The 15,246-nt window shown below is 31.7% G+C and overlaps 1 protein-coding gene across 2 annotated transcripts in view; it reads left to right on the top strand.

The window, feature by feature from the left end:
- Positions 1 to 15,246, top strand: part of RTKN2 (rhotekin 2) — a 76,577-nt gene that overhangs the window by 12,372 nt on the left and 48,959 nt on the right. For both annotated transcript variants that reach the window (XM_059397489.1, XM_059397488.1), the window contains 3 exons: positions 6,729 to 6,787; positions 12,023 to 12,076; positions 13,396 to 13,513. In XM_059397489.1, coding sequence (XP_059253472.1) covers positions 6,733 to 6,787; positions 12,023 to 12,076; positions 13,396 to 13,513 — 227 coding nt within the window. In that variant the 5' untranslated portion in view covers positions 6,729 to 6,732. The remainder of the gene's footprint in view (positions 1 to 6,728; positions 6,788 to 12,022; positions 12,077 to 13,395; positions 13,514 to 15,246) is intronic.

Below are 15,246 nucleotides of genomic sequence, written 5' to 3'. Positions count from 1 at the left end.
GTCTTGGACTGTAGGTTGAGATATTTGTTATTAAGATTTTTCTGTCTTGGGACACCTGGGTGGCTCAGTGGGTTAAAACCTCTGTCTTCGGCTCAGGTCATGATCTCAGGGTCCTGAGATGGAGCTCCGCATCGGGCTCTCTACTCAGCGGGGAGCCTGCCTCCCTTCCTCTCTCTGCCTGCCTGTCTGCCTACTTGTGATCTCTGTCTGTCAAATAAATAAATAAAAATCTTAAGAAAAAAAAAGATTTTCTGTCTTACTGCTTGTATATCTGATACTTTCTGTTTTATGAAACATTTGATATCTTTGCACTTAATTTCATACTTGTTGTCAGTTGTGGTCTTTAGTATTATAAATGTCCTTTTATTGCTGTTGTTTCATAGTGGCTTTTTTAGACTTGAATTCTGGAGTTGCCTGTTAACAAGATCATAACCCCAGGCATTCTTAGTGTTTGCATTTGTTTTGTTTATCTTTGTGCATCTCTTTTATTTTAACCTTTATGAATCACTTTGTAGGAGGTGTGTTTCCTGTGTTCATCCCAGAGTCAGATTTTACATTATGAGCTTATCTGAAAATCCTTTGGTGGGGGGGGGTGCTAAGCCTATTTCCATTTATATTACTGATGTAATTGATTTTTAGCTTTGTCATATTCTTTTATGTTATGTTAACTTATGTATTTATAATTGTGCTTTGTCTTTTAGTGTTTGGTCTATCTTCTCTGCTCTTTTTAATTTTTTTTTTTTAATTTAAGATGAGTTTTATTGGTTATGGTAGTTATTGGAACTTTATATTAAAACAAAACAAAACAAAAAAACCAAAAAACCTGGGATGCCTGGGTGGCTCAGTTGGTTAAGCAGCTGCCTTCGGCTCAGGTCATGATCCCAACATCCTGGGATCGAGTCCCACATTGGGCTCCTTGCTCGGTGGGGAGCCTGCTTCTCCCTCTGCCTCTGCTGCCACTCTGCCTGCCTGTGCTCTCTCTCTCTCTCTCTGGCAAATAAATAAATAAAACCTTAAAAAAAAAACAAAAAAAAACAAAGCCTACGTACTGGTAACTTCATAATGACTTTAGCTCTTTTTTCCCCTGACTTAGGCTTTTACTATTTTGTTTTTCTACTTTAAATGAAATCATTTCCTTTCATTTATCATCTGTGGGGAGATCAGTGAACTTATTTTTCCATTTTTTCCTTCTCTATCTTTCTATTTTGTTTTGGTTTAGTATTATTATTATTTTCTAAGCTTTGTTCGTCTTTGGTTGAGTAGTTAATATATACATGCTAATCTTGTAATTGTGTCTTACCTTTGTTTTAGTCTTTGATCTACAATTAAATATGTATAATGTTCACTAACTTTCCTTTTGTTGTAGTTTCTAAAATCATCTCCTGTTTGGAGAAAGGTTATGATCTAGTAGATTTCTCAATGTGAGTATAGCTTTCTTCACATTCTTTTATGTTTAAAATGCTTTCCTTTAGTGTTTGAACTTCAAAAGCACAGGTTGACTGTATGCAAAATCCTTGGCCAATGTTTTCTTCCCTGGAGTTTCTTAAAAACCTCGTTCCCCTGTTGTCTTATCAAAAATTCTAATGTCTAATTTTCTTTCCCTTGTAAATGACTTAGTCCTTTTTGTCTAGAGGCTGAAAGTCTGATAATTTTATTGGGGTAGGTTTAAAGGATGAGCATTTTGGCTCACTTAGGACTCTTTCAATATGTAGATTCAGTCCATTTATTTTCAGACAGTTTTCCTGGAGTTAAAGCCTCTAGAATAAGGCATTAAGTGTCTCATTAACTTTGTTTTTATTATCTAAGGATGCCAATTACACATAAGTTGGCTCTTCTTTGCCTGTCTTCACTTTGCTATGTCTATCACTTTCTCTTTGATGTTTTTAAAGTCTTTATATCATTTTTTTGTCTTTTGACTCTTTCATTCTCACCCAGTGTTTCTCTTAACATATTTTTAATTTTATGTCTTCATCCTTGGCACTTTGTATTTTACTCATCATTTCAGAAATGATTTTGTTTTTTTTTTTTTACAGTTTCTTTTTTCTTACCTCTCTCTCTCTCTTTATTTTTTTTTTTTTTACCTATTTGTCCCTTACTAGTCTGAGATCTAAAGATTTCAGATTCCTCACTTCTTTCTTATTTGTAATAGCTTATTTAACTGCTCTTAATTCATTTTGGAATATTGTGTTTTTGTTACTTTATTTTTTTGGAGAGTGGTTGATAGGCATATTTTTATCAGCTGTAGCATTTTGACTCCTCCTACTTTTGTTTTATAGTAGCTTTCTATGGAAGTTGAGGTCCTTTTTCTTTGATCCCTAGTTAAGTATGCAGGATATAGAGTTTTCTCAGATCAACTGATAATGGGTGGGTAGAGGAGCTTACTTATTTTTTGTTTGTTTGTTTGTCTAACAGTATTTTCAAATATTAGCTTTGGAGTCAAAGAGCAGTTTCTTTAATAAATGATACCTTTGAGATGTTGGTTAGTTGGTTTCCTGATTTTTTAAAAAATATTATTTTGTTTTTTAAGGCTTTTAACTTCAGTTGCTTTCTTCTTCTTCTGCGGCTACTGCTGCTACTGCTGCTTTTTTCTTCATGGGCATACCTTGAAAGGATACCTCTTTCATTGTGTGTCTGTCTTTCCATAAGTCTAATAACTTCTGAACAAGAATCCTTTAGCAGTCCCTTACAACTATCTATAGGAACCAGGGATAAGGTATCATTCAGGTCTTGTATCCATTGTCTTTTCTTCTAGGAGAGATCACAAGTTGGTTTTGTGTTTTGCAGTGGGTACTCCAGGAGTTGACTTTGATGGTTTCAGTTGTCAATTTCTCCATTTATGTAAATAGAACATTGTTGTAGTCTCTGTTTTCTAGTTATGCTGTGACGTATGGGCTATAGGTGATTTTATTTGCTTTCCTGTTGATCTAAAAGCTTTTGTAAGATACCTGAAGAAATTCAGATTTAGCCACCATTATCTTACAGGAGCTGGGAAGTCATACTCTGATTACTTTAACAAATGTTTTAATGCCTCTTCCACCTAAGCTTCAAGTTAAATATTGAGACCAAGAAAATAAATACAAACTAATCCTTGTTTGTGTGACATTTCTAAGAATGACATAGAATATATTTAAAATATTACTTCATTCAGTACCTATGAGGTAAGTAGATATTTCTCCTATTTTACATATGATGATGCTGAGGCTAAGAGATTAACAGCAACTCTTTAGCATAACTAGTTTTTGATAGTAGGAATCAGACCTAAGATTTAGACTGAATCTACTAAATACTCCTTCCTTCTTTCAGTGGCCACATATATTTCACTTCATTCAGTATTCACTAAATTTTTGTTGAGTATCTTACAATATACTGAGCTGTATACCAGGTACTAGTGATTCAGCAGTGAACAACATAGATGAAAAAATCCCTATGCTTATAGAGTGTACATTCAAGTAATAATATTCTCTCCTTTCCCAACCTGCCAATGTATTTCTTGTCTTAACTTCTGAAATACTTTATTTGGTTTTATAAAAATGCTATTAGTCAAAGTAATTTGTAGCGCCTAATTATGTATATCATTCAACATAATTGTGCTTTTAATAATGCCACACTAAACAGTTTCTTATAATCCAGTTGCCTAATATATTGCTTAAATACTAATAAACTGAAAAAAGAGGAAGTATAGATAGCAAATGAGAATTGTGTACTCCTGGCATTAGAACATGGTATATCAAAGACAGAGCTGATTTTATTTTTTAAACTTTATATTATTTTATGTCTGTTGAGTCTGTCAGAGTTTAAAATAGAAACCTCATCTTCCCAATTTAAGATACTTATGAAGTTATTAATTTTATACTACATAACTTAAGATGTTTAAAATTCCACATTAAGCTCTTCTGAATGACTGAGTTTTCACCCATTTGTATAAGAGTTTAAGGATTTTATAACCTGCTTCCAAATAATAGAATCCCAGTTAGAATTCTCTTAATACTTCATTAAGAAAATATAAATACTTTCATAATTGTTCAATTTCTCATTAAACCTTGTTAATTTTGGCAAATAAATTCTATTTTAAATTCCAGTATTGAAAAATATAAAATAGGATAATCTATACTTAGCAATTTTAAATACAGATTTTTGAGCAACAAAATGGTTGATTGGCACCCTCTGTTGGTCATTTTGTTTACCTACAGGCAGAAATTAAGTAATAAGATAAAATTAAAAGTCTTTAATATTTTTGTCTCTTTCTCTTAAATTAGCAGTTACAAGTCTCATCATAATAATGCTCTAAACTGGATTTATAAGAAGAAGGTACACTACTATTTTGCTGTGCCTCTGTTTGGATAATTTTGTGGTTATTTGCTTTTTCCTCAGGCTGGCTCTCTAATTGTAGCATTTAGAATTGGCATTAACATTGCAGATTTTCAAACAAGTATTTATTTAACTGTAGCAAACTATTAGCTACAGTAGCACATTATTAAACAGAGAATGTTTAACAATTTTATTGTCAATTTGGATTAATTAGAAAAACATCACATTTTAGTACCCTAAATAACAGTTTGAAGAGTTATTTGAATTGAAGATAATTCAGGCTTCAGCAAAATGAGGCTGAATTAGTTCAATGTGTCTCTCATTTTTTTTAAAAAGACTTAATTATTCTGTAAGATTATATGATAAAATGGGTTTATATTATAGTTTGATAATATTTATCTATAATAGCTTTGTTGGCTGGCCCTGGAAATGCCTATGCAAGTAAATTATAATTATAGGGAAGAAAGCTGTACTCTGCCATGTGGTTGAATCCTTAAGGGGGAATTTTTTTTTTTTTAGTAAATTTTCAACAAGTGTGCTTTGGTGGTTCTTATATTTCAGAATTTCACTTACCTGCCAAAGCCTCACAGTTAATCCAATTTAGTAATATCTAATGGATCTCAACTTTAGCATAATCTATCACTTTTTCCATAAAACTCAAGTTACTCACCATATTAGAGCTTTCTTATATTTCTTCACTGAAATAAGCATTTTAAGAATTTATATTATTCATTGCTCATATAGAAGTGTTTTTAGAAATATTACTTACAAATGCCAGCCAACTGTATATATATATATTGTATTTCTTATACCAATTTGAGGAAATTGAGATTTGTGTTTGATTTCTAGTGTGCCTTATAGCAGGCTATTCAACTGAACTTTTCCTCTGTGATCAACTAAGTAATAAGCAAGCTAATGTTCTCCAACTTGACAAACTAAACTGGAGTATAAAATATTGAACTAGGCTCTTAAAATTTATGATTCAATGAAACATTATTTTTAATCAATGAATACTTTTATTTTTCACTTAGTAAATTTCCTATATTAACTTAAATACTAATGTGACCACAAAGTAATTAGATAGGATCCTGAGAAATTTATGGCTTTAAGTCTAATACATTACTTTAGTTATACCTCATATGTAGTTCTATAAATACTATACACATGTCTTATGTAAGTTTATCAACTTAAGTACATCAGTATATTATTTTAACTCATATGGAATATATTTTGCCTAAAATGCTTACATGCCTAATCCAGTAAGAGAGTAAGAGAAGTAGACTGATATATTGTCTTTAAGTTTTGATGTAAGAAAAAAGAATATCTGTGTAGTCTTTTTAACTTGCCTACTGAAACGCAATGAGATGGTGTCATACTCTTCTGAAAATTAGTCGCATTTCAGAATCCCACCCAACCTTTTTCCAAAAGCTCTCTTAGAATCAAACAGTATTCAGATGAAAAGTTTTTATCTTAGCACATTATTTGAAGTACCTAATTAAATTGGCCAGTAGTTAATTAACTAGCCAAATTAAGTGGAGACCCCCCCCCCGCAAAATGCAAAGCAGAATACTCTGAGAAATATTGCTCCAGAAATGTAATGCTAATTTCTACATGCGGGATATTAGGAAATAAGGTATTAGAAAAATATTCAAGGGTCAGAGTGATTTGATTTATCAGGAGATAAGTATTTTGAATTTTTAAAAATGGTAATAGTATATTCTAAAGTCAGATCTTGTTGGAGTCTCTTATATACCAAGAATTTTACTTGAGAGTTTTTTCCTATTGTCATGACAGTGTTTTACTCCATATTTTTTTTCTTTCTGTGAGCCACTCCCATCCTTTAGTTCCTGAGTTAATTTATTGTTTTAATATTTGTTTTTTTGAGTTTCAAAGAATGATATATATTACTGCATATAAATATACAGCACAGAATAATTTTTTTGGTTTTTATAAAGGTTTTTTATTTAGGTTTTTATAAAGATAAAATACTCCTGAGCAGCAAGTTTATGGTTGGGAAGCTCTCTAGCTTTTTCAGGCAACTATAATCTGGTAAGATAGAAATGTGATTTATGAAATGGTGAGCCTAGGTATTATACATCCTGGGACCTGAACAAATACTGCACATCTTACTTATAAATTAAGTGTTCACGGAAGGCTTTCATTGTAGGGTAAGCCAGTATATAATCATCATGGAATGTAAAGATTATATGAAAAATGAAAGAGAGTGCTTCTATATATTTCTCTTAAAGGCAGCTAGCTGTTGCCTAAACATCGTGAAATTTGAGTGAAGTAGTTATATTAACTGGAAATTATTATGCATGGATATGTGTGTGTTTAATATTTAAGAATTTGTGAAAGATTGTTAAGACATTGCTTACTAGAAAAGATCTTTGTTTCATTAGGTTTTTTTCTTTTGACAGTGATATGAATTTTGAAAGTAAAGAACGAACCGCTTGTAAAGGAAAGATTGCCATATCAGGTATGCTGTAGATGGATTGTTTTTACATTGCTGGATAAATTCTATTACATACCTTCTTAGCATTGGTGGGGTTTTGATGCCCTGAGTCCATTTCTTTCCTTCATTTTATTTTGCATAACTTCTATCTATATTTGTTCTAAAACACTGTTTTCATCATTATGCTGTAAATTTATGTAAGATTTTACAGTTTGAGAAAGCTCTTTGATGTGTATTTTATATATTCAGTGCAGTTTTGTGAAATAGGTAGGATAGTTCTCTTTTCTAGACACAGAGGTTAGACTTCCTGTAAGTGGTTGAGCTGAGCTACAAACTCACATCTTTGACTCTCCATTCCTTTTCTGGTCAGAAGTTTCAATAACATTTCTAATGTTTGTCCAGGCTAGAAATTCCTTGAGGGTTGGAACCTTGGTTTGTTGTTTGTTTGTTTTTGTTCATTATTGTATACCCTGAAGCTAATGCAGTGCTTACACATAGTAATTACTCATTGGACATTGATTGGATGGATGACTGCTTCTTGTTTTTCATAGGGTGAAAACCAAACTTTCCCCCACAAGTTTTCCATTCTGACCCAACTATTTTTCTAACCATATCTACCTCTCTTGACATAAACTGTCTGCTTAGCCAGACATTTCTCTCCCTGTTCTGTCAATACATTGCCTGCTTCTGACACCCAATTAGCTCTTGAAATAACTATATTATCTTCAGGATCTGTTTGCTCATCTATAAAGCCTTCCCTGTTATCATTCCAGCTGGAAATGTTTTCTTTCTTTGAATTCCTAACGCAGATAGGAGACCCTTTACCACTAGATGGCACTTATGCTGTGTTGTCTCAGTTTCTCCAAAGTGTTAAGGAAACTAGACAGTGGTTAGAGATAGCACAGATTGAAGTGAACACAGGCTGACTCGTGTATACTAGTTAGATAATGTACCTTTTACAAATATTATCTCATCAGTACATTTTGGGAACAACAGACCTCCATAAGCCCTTAAGTCATAACTAACTTGTTTCATGGCCAAAAGCCTTGTTCTCTTAGCTCCAGGGTACATGCTGCTACATTTCAGGCTCTCTTGCCCAAGGAACTGTTTTTAGGAATGTCTTTACAGATAAACAAAATTCTCATGCAGGCAAGATAGATCTGAATTTTACAGGATGTAATTGTCCTAAATCGTAAGAGTTGCCCTCAGCAAAAAATTCTACGGTAAAGTAACTGAACTATATAAAATCTGTTGCTTGTTTTATAGTTATTTATATTCATGTTTTCATCTTTCCAATTATAAGACTGCAATAAAATATGTTTTATTCCTCCTTGTATGCTTTTGATGCTAAACACAGCACCTTTACATAGCAGTTGTACACTATGTTCAATACATTTTAATGTGAATAAATAAAATATTTGAGATCTTTAAGGGAGATTATCTAAAAATATTTAAACATAATCCTCCATTTCATCTTCTGATTTAGTGTCACTAAGTACAAGTGAGATGTTAAATTACTGTTGAAGACTAAAATGACATGATGGGGTTAACATCTAATGCCATAATAGTTTATTCGCTACAGCAATTCATATTAACATTTACTGCACATTTAGAAGAGTACTTAAGTAAAAGCATTTAAAGTGAAAGAAAAAGGTGATTTTCCTGACCACAAGTACTCAAGTATAGAAATTTTTGCATGTGTTCCTTCTTTCCAAAAGATAATTTTAAATTAAGGAACTGGAAGCCTCAGAAAATGGACTACATATGTAATTTCTCTTCATCTTTACTTTGGCTTAATTATATTTTGTCTGTGTGTTTGTAAAAAATAAAAAAAAATTAAAACTAATTCAGCTTTATAAATCCATTTTCTTTTGACATTGGGATGACTTTTGTTTTGGTTAAAATGAGTATTTGCAACAAAGTTTCCAAATGTTCTGAGATTACATTGATTACTGGGTGATACCTGGGTTTGGAACCATTTCTAGCTTCACCATTCATGGCCAGGTCCTTATAAAAATAAAAAGATAATTCAGGTATATCCTGATCATTCTTACTAAATGTCAAATAATTGTATTGTGGCAATTGTCTCAGCTTATTCATTGACTACTAATTCAATAGCTAAAGCCAAATCAGTTCATAACGTGCCTCAGTTTTTATTTTTGAAAATGCTGGAAAGACTTTTTAGGAGTTGACAGCCTCAAGTTAGCCATTGTATTATGTATGTCTCTTTCAGTTTATCATAAAAGTGTCAATGAAGACATAAAAAGAGACAAAGGTAAGAGCACTGTCAGCTAAAACCTAGTCAACCATTTGTAAGAATCTGGAAGGAATTTCTACTATCTGAAGGTGAATTAAAAATCATAGTTGGCAAGAAGCATTTCCTTTGTCATCTGAACAGTACCTGACTACCTGGGAAATAGACAAGAAATGTGTGCCTTCTCTTGAGGATTTGATGTAGGTACGCATGGGAAAAGGCAAGGTTTTCCCATAGGCTATTGGTATATAGCAGAGGAAGTCATGGTTCATGTTCCTCCCAAGATAGTGTAAATAGTCACTACCACCCTAATAGGACAAGAACAGCTGTGAACAAGAACAGTTGTGAAATGAAATGAGTCAGCAATTGTGGTCAAGCAAGAAGCAGGCTTTTTGACAGGGTATCAGCCAAGTCATAATTATGAAACAATAAAAGCAATCCCATTAAAATTAAGGGCAAAGGACAATAGGAAAAATATCTATTGTTATCAATGTAATTTTGATACAATTTAAGAAATTGTAGCTAAAATAGCAAGAGTGAAAGATGAAACTGCTGAAATAGAAATAGAGGAACTGAATACTGTTTTAAAACAATAGATTGCAAACCTAGAATATCTAAGGAAATTTACTGAAACACTATTTGAACTAAAGAAGAATTCAGTAGGGGCGCCTGGGTAGCTCAGTGGGTTAAGCCTCTGCCTTCGGCTCAGGTCATGATCTCAGGGTTCTGGGATTGAGTCCTGTATCTGGCTCTCTGCTCTGCAGAGAGTCTGCTTCCCCTTTTATCTGTGCCTGCCTCTCTGCCTACTTGTGATCTCTCCCTGTCAAATAAATAAAATCTTAAAAAAAAAAAAAGAATTCAGTAAAAATGGCTAGATTCAAGGTAAATATACAAAAAGTGGTAAGCTGTCAAAGCCGACAATATTTGGTTAGAAAATATGGCAAAAAGATCTCTTTTACAAGAAAAACAACAAAAAACAAAAATATTAAATAGCCAAGAATAACCTTAGTAAAGATGTAAGGGTAACTGTGTTGTGCTACTGTATATATTGACAGAATATTATAAAGTTACCAGTTCTCAAATTAATTTGGATAATAGAATTCTAATAAAACATTTTGGAGGAATTTGGACAACATACTTCTAAAATTCACATAAAGAAATTAGCAACTGAGAATAAGATGTTTTGGAAGGATATATTTCTAGCAAATGGTAAAGTATACTATAAAGATTAAGTATAATAGTATGATACTGCTATTAGGATAGACAGTAACTGTTAAGTGGATTCAATTAGATCTGTAAAGCATATAGCCAAAGGACAGATACTTACTCAGGATGACATATATGATAAATATCCACTGAATCATTTAATGAATGAGGAAAGGAAGGCCTATTATATACACAAAAGGGGCTGGAACAATTATTCTTATAAGAAGAATGTTTATATTTTTATTTCACATACCCCAAAACTCTCACATAGATGAAATAATGATATATTTTTATTTATACTTTATATTTTATTTTAGGTCATGGGTACAAACATTCACTGAACTATTGATATATGTATTAACATTTTTCTTGTTAATGAAGAAAATACAAATCTAAACAAATCTTGTCAATTGGCTATTAAATTAGTAAATATTTAAAAAATTGTGGTTAGATGAGATATATATAAAGTGTTAAGCCGAGCACATGAGAGCCCAATAAGTAATATTTTTTAATCAAAACTGCTAAGGCAGAAATGGCAAGGGCACTCATACATACATATCTGGTTGGATGGGTAAGGATGAAAGAGTATTATAAAGCTTTTCTAGAAAGGAAATTAGAAATAGGCGTTAAGAACCTTAAAAAGGATTCTAAAGTAATCAAAGTGTAGACAAAGAATCATAGGACCTAAAGTGAAGCAAAACATATATGTAGCCAAGCAGCTTATGTTCATAAAGATTTGTAATTATTAGAAAGTGGCATAATTAATAGGTATGAAAATACTACATATCAACATCCTAAGTGTAATAGGGAAGTGTCTTAAACAGAGCAATTCTCCACAAAGGTTTGAGATATTTATACTGTGAGTAATTGAAACTAATTTCACTTTATCATTGAGCTTTCTACTGTGCTATGTTTTAATTCATACATCTTAATCTAGTTGGTAGAACTTTGATTCTCTGAAAATATATAGATACCACTAGAATGTCAGAGGAAAATTGTTAACCTAGTATTAAAAGTAAAGGAAAGAATGGAGGAAACTAGGAAAGAAAAATTTTGACTATGCCAAAGGTCTAGATTAACATCTGGAATAAGGATCATTAACACATTTACTTTAAGGTTTGAAGAATGTGTGAATGAGAGAAGATAGATTTTCATCACTTTTAGAACATATGCCCTTTTCTTGGTCTCGAAGAAGGAATGCATTATTCTTTTTAGTTTTATTTCTTAAAGGAAATGCTGTAGTTGGTAACATGAATATACAAAGATCTGAAAATTCTTTTGTAGACAAGTTAAATCTTCTTAATGGAAAGATTTGGATCTGTTTGTCACTAACAATGATCTTAGACAAATCACTTAATTTTCTTCATCTTTAAAGTTTGCGTAATGGAAGTACTGACATCATTTCTACCTACTATTTTATGATTTTAAAATGTATTTAACTACATTTGTTGCTACTGGTTATCTAAAATAGAAATTCAACTATTTCATCTATTTCAGAAACATAAATCACAAAATGAAAATGTTATGGCATAAGCTTATTACAGACCTTACTTAATAATTTCTTGAGTAATAGTTGGCAGGGTTTTTTAGTAAATTATTTAAATAACTGTAACATATTTTATATTCCTAGCCTAAGCTATTTTTGAGAAAATGTTGCCTATGTTAGAATATTTAAATAATAAATTTTATATTGACTTTAATGGTCGGAATCCATTATGGAATTCAGAAGTTCATTTCACTCTAAGAAATGAAATTTATCAAGATTATTACTTGTCATTTCTTTTTCTCCTCCTCCATAGATATTCGAATACCACTAATGTGGAAAGACTCTGATCACTTCAGCAATAAGGAACGTATGTATGATTTTAATTTATATTTGAAATATTTTCTTTAGGGTGTAGTAAATTTGTGATTACTGGGAGAAAAAGCTGCTTCCACACTGAAATAAATTGATGTCATTAGGCAGAATAAGCCATATCTTGCTGAACGTGCTTTTTCCTATTTTTAGTACAAATATGTTATAATTGCTTGATACTAATTAAGATAATGCCTATCTAGTGTACTTTTAGTTGTTGACTGGAACCTATGCAAGGACTGTAATAGGTTGTGGGGAAGGGAAGTATATAACAAAAGAAAATGTGCAAGGAGTAAAGGTAAAGGCAGTATTTCTTTTTGACCAGAATCTGGGCGATCTTTTCTGCCTTGTTTTGTTACTTCAGATTATTTAACAGGGTGTCAGAGTGAAGGGTTTTTAGCTTGATCTGGTTTTTTTCCCCTTCAGCATTTTATGGCTTTATATAGATTTCACAAATCCATGTATTGCTTAGGTCATAGAAATTAACCTCAAATGATTTCTAGCTGTTACAGGCAAAGCGGAAAAGATATGATAATCCTTTATCTTTCTTGTCTATTGTGATAGCTTTGTTCCTCATAGTTTAAAAACTGAATCATATTGAGCATAATTAGTTTTATATGAAGAATCCAAAATCAGGTTAGTATATTTGTTATTCAATTAGGAAACATAATTTACTTTACAAAGGAGTACATGTGGGGATTAAGCATATCTTTCTGATTACTATAGAGAATAAGTTTTTTTGAAAAGCTACATTTTCTCAATAATGAGGTTTTAGACCTTTAATCACCCAACACTTTTTAAAAAGTCACCAAATTAAAAGGCTCATCAACTATGTTTTTTGTGTTTGCATGTCTACTTTTTATTGTTTTTGTGGTTTCCTCCCTTGCTGTCAATTTGGTGGGAAATGTTTTGCTGTTGTTAGCATGCCTGCCCCTAACGTCTTATAATAGAAAACTTCTTGAATAGACTTGGAAACCAGAATGGCAGAGGTAATAGTATATATATAATAATAAGTTGGCAATTAATAAAAACCTAAAGAGTTTCTAGGAATAAAATTTATTAATATGGTGCTTGCTGTAAGCTGCTGAGAGGTCTGTATTTTCAGCTTTATTTTTCGATACTCCTTAGTTTAATTGCTTTGTTCTGGTTGGAAAAGGTGTTAACAGAGCAGGCCCTATAAAAAGTTAACGATTACAGTGTAACATACATGAAAATGAGACTCTATGAACAAATATTTGTGCTAACTTGTCATTTCCAAGTAGATTTTAACATGGTATAGGCATGATTCATCTCATGGAGCACTCTTTTTTTCCCTAGGATCACAGCAGTACGCCATTTTCTGTTTGTTCAAAATGGGAGCTGAAGTTTTTGATACTGACATGGTGATTGTGGATAAAACTATCACAGATCTATGTTTTGAAAATGTAACTATATTGTAAGTATGTTTAAGTCTCCAGAGAATAAGAACAGTTTAAATTCTACCTTTAAAGGAATGCAAAATTATTAGGTGTTTAGATTATTTTTGAAGCATTAAGATCTTTAAATGTTTAAATTGATTTTGAAAATTACTTTATTCAGAAGCAGCCCATTTTAGCATTTGAAATTTTTCAATGTAAATTAAAATGAAATCATATAATGTTAGTAGTAAATATTTGACTCATTGGATATGATAAATTTTTATTCATTTTTGTGAACATGTACAGTTTCATTATTAACCAAACTATGAATACAATGAAATCTCATAACATTATTTTATATTGAGTGAATTTGGGCATAAAACAGTTCTTACATCTCATATAGGATATTTAGTTAGAGAAATGCTAAAATAGTTATAACTTTATTTATAAGATAGTCCTGAAATATGTACCATAGGGAAAACACTTGGGTAAAATTTCGACACGTTCTTTTTCTTACATTGTACTTCTTTCAAGTACTCCCAAACAGTAAAATATGGGGTGATCCTTAGGGCTGTTTTTATTACCCCTGCTCTTTTATAGGCTCATTTTGTTGTGGTCATAATACAGAAGGAACTCCTCAGGTAGCCATAGAAATCATTTTCAACTAACATAAGTTTTTCCTGGCCTCTTCTGGAGTTTCTACTAGCCTAAATCAGTGTGTGATTTGTATTTCTTTGAGGGTTTCAAAAACACTGTCTTTGTATCTAAATATTAATAGCTACTTAACTATTAAAATAAAACTGAATATACATGGTTTTTGCCATTTTCAGCTGTGGAGCTAAACAGTTGAGATTGGAGAGTAGTTTTGCCACTCACATTAACATTAGAAAAAACTATTGCAGACCATGTTTTGTGGCTTCTGTCTAGTATCCCATAAATAATTGTGTAGCACAGAAAAATAAAATGCATTGTTCTGAGTTATTAGCCATTGTTCAGGCATTCTTACAAATTATTGAACCACAGGAATTTATTTAGGATCCTCAAAATATCACCAAATGCTTACTTACATAATTGAAACTAAAAGAGTAATTTTCCTTGCTTATCTAACTACCTTTATCTCCATAACCAACTTTCCCTAGTGCATTTTTTTCTACCAAAACTGTCCTGTTAATGGGCTCTTTTCTTCACATCACTTTGCTATTGCTTGTTTTTACCACAAAGACAAAAATCATAATTTTTTTCATTGAGAGAGCAATGCAAGTTACTTGGGAAGATACCACATGATTTATAATTTTTAAAAAATTCTGTAAATATTTTAAATAGTTCAAAAAATAGCTGATGACAAATGTTCTAAATGTTGTTTTAAAAATGTGCTTTTGTTAAGATTGTTTTTAATAAGTATTCAATATTTATGAATCTCTGGTTTTTCTCTAAATATTGACATTTGTTAGTCATTACCAGGAGTCCTTTATGTTTAAAGGTTGCCAAGTAAACTATAAAAATATCTGGGAGGTATTTCTTCGATGTATCCAAAGTATAGATTGGCCATTTAAAATCTCTGAGACTGATGGATCTTCCATCTAAGGCAACATCTGCTGATGGAACTTTCTTGTGGTTTTAAGTAAATTTTATTATTAGTAACACCACCACAAGCTTTTATAGTAAAGGTAGTTCATTGTGTCTGAAAAAGGGCAAAGCAAGCTTAGCATTTGCTAAAAGGGCAGAGTTTTTGCTTATGGGTATAATAGTGTATTCAGTATCTTTTATGCAA

The sequence above is a fragment of the Mustela nigripes genome, chromosome 4 (assembly GCF_022355385.1).
Source record: "Mustela nigripes isolate SB6536 chromosome 4, MUSNIG.SB6536, whole genome shotgun sequence".
Taxonomy (NCBI): Eukaryota; Metazoa; Chordata; class Mammalia; order Carnivora; family Mustelidae; genus Mustela; species Mustela nigripes.
This window is presented reverse-complemented; position numbering and strand designations above follow the sequence as displayed.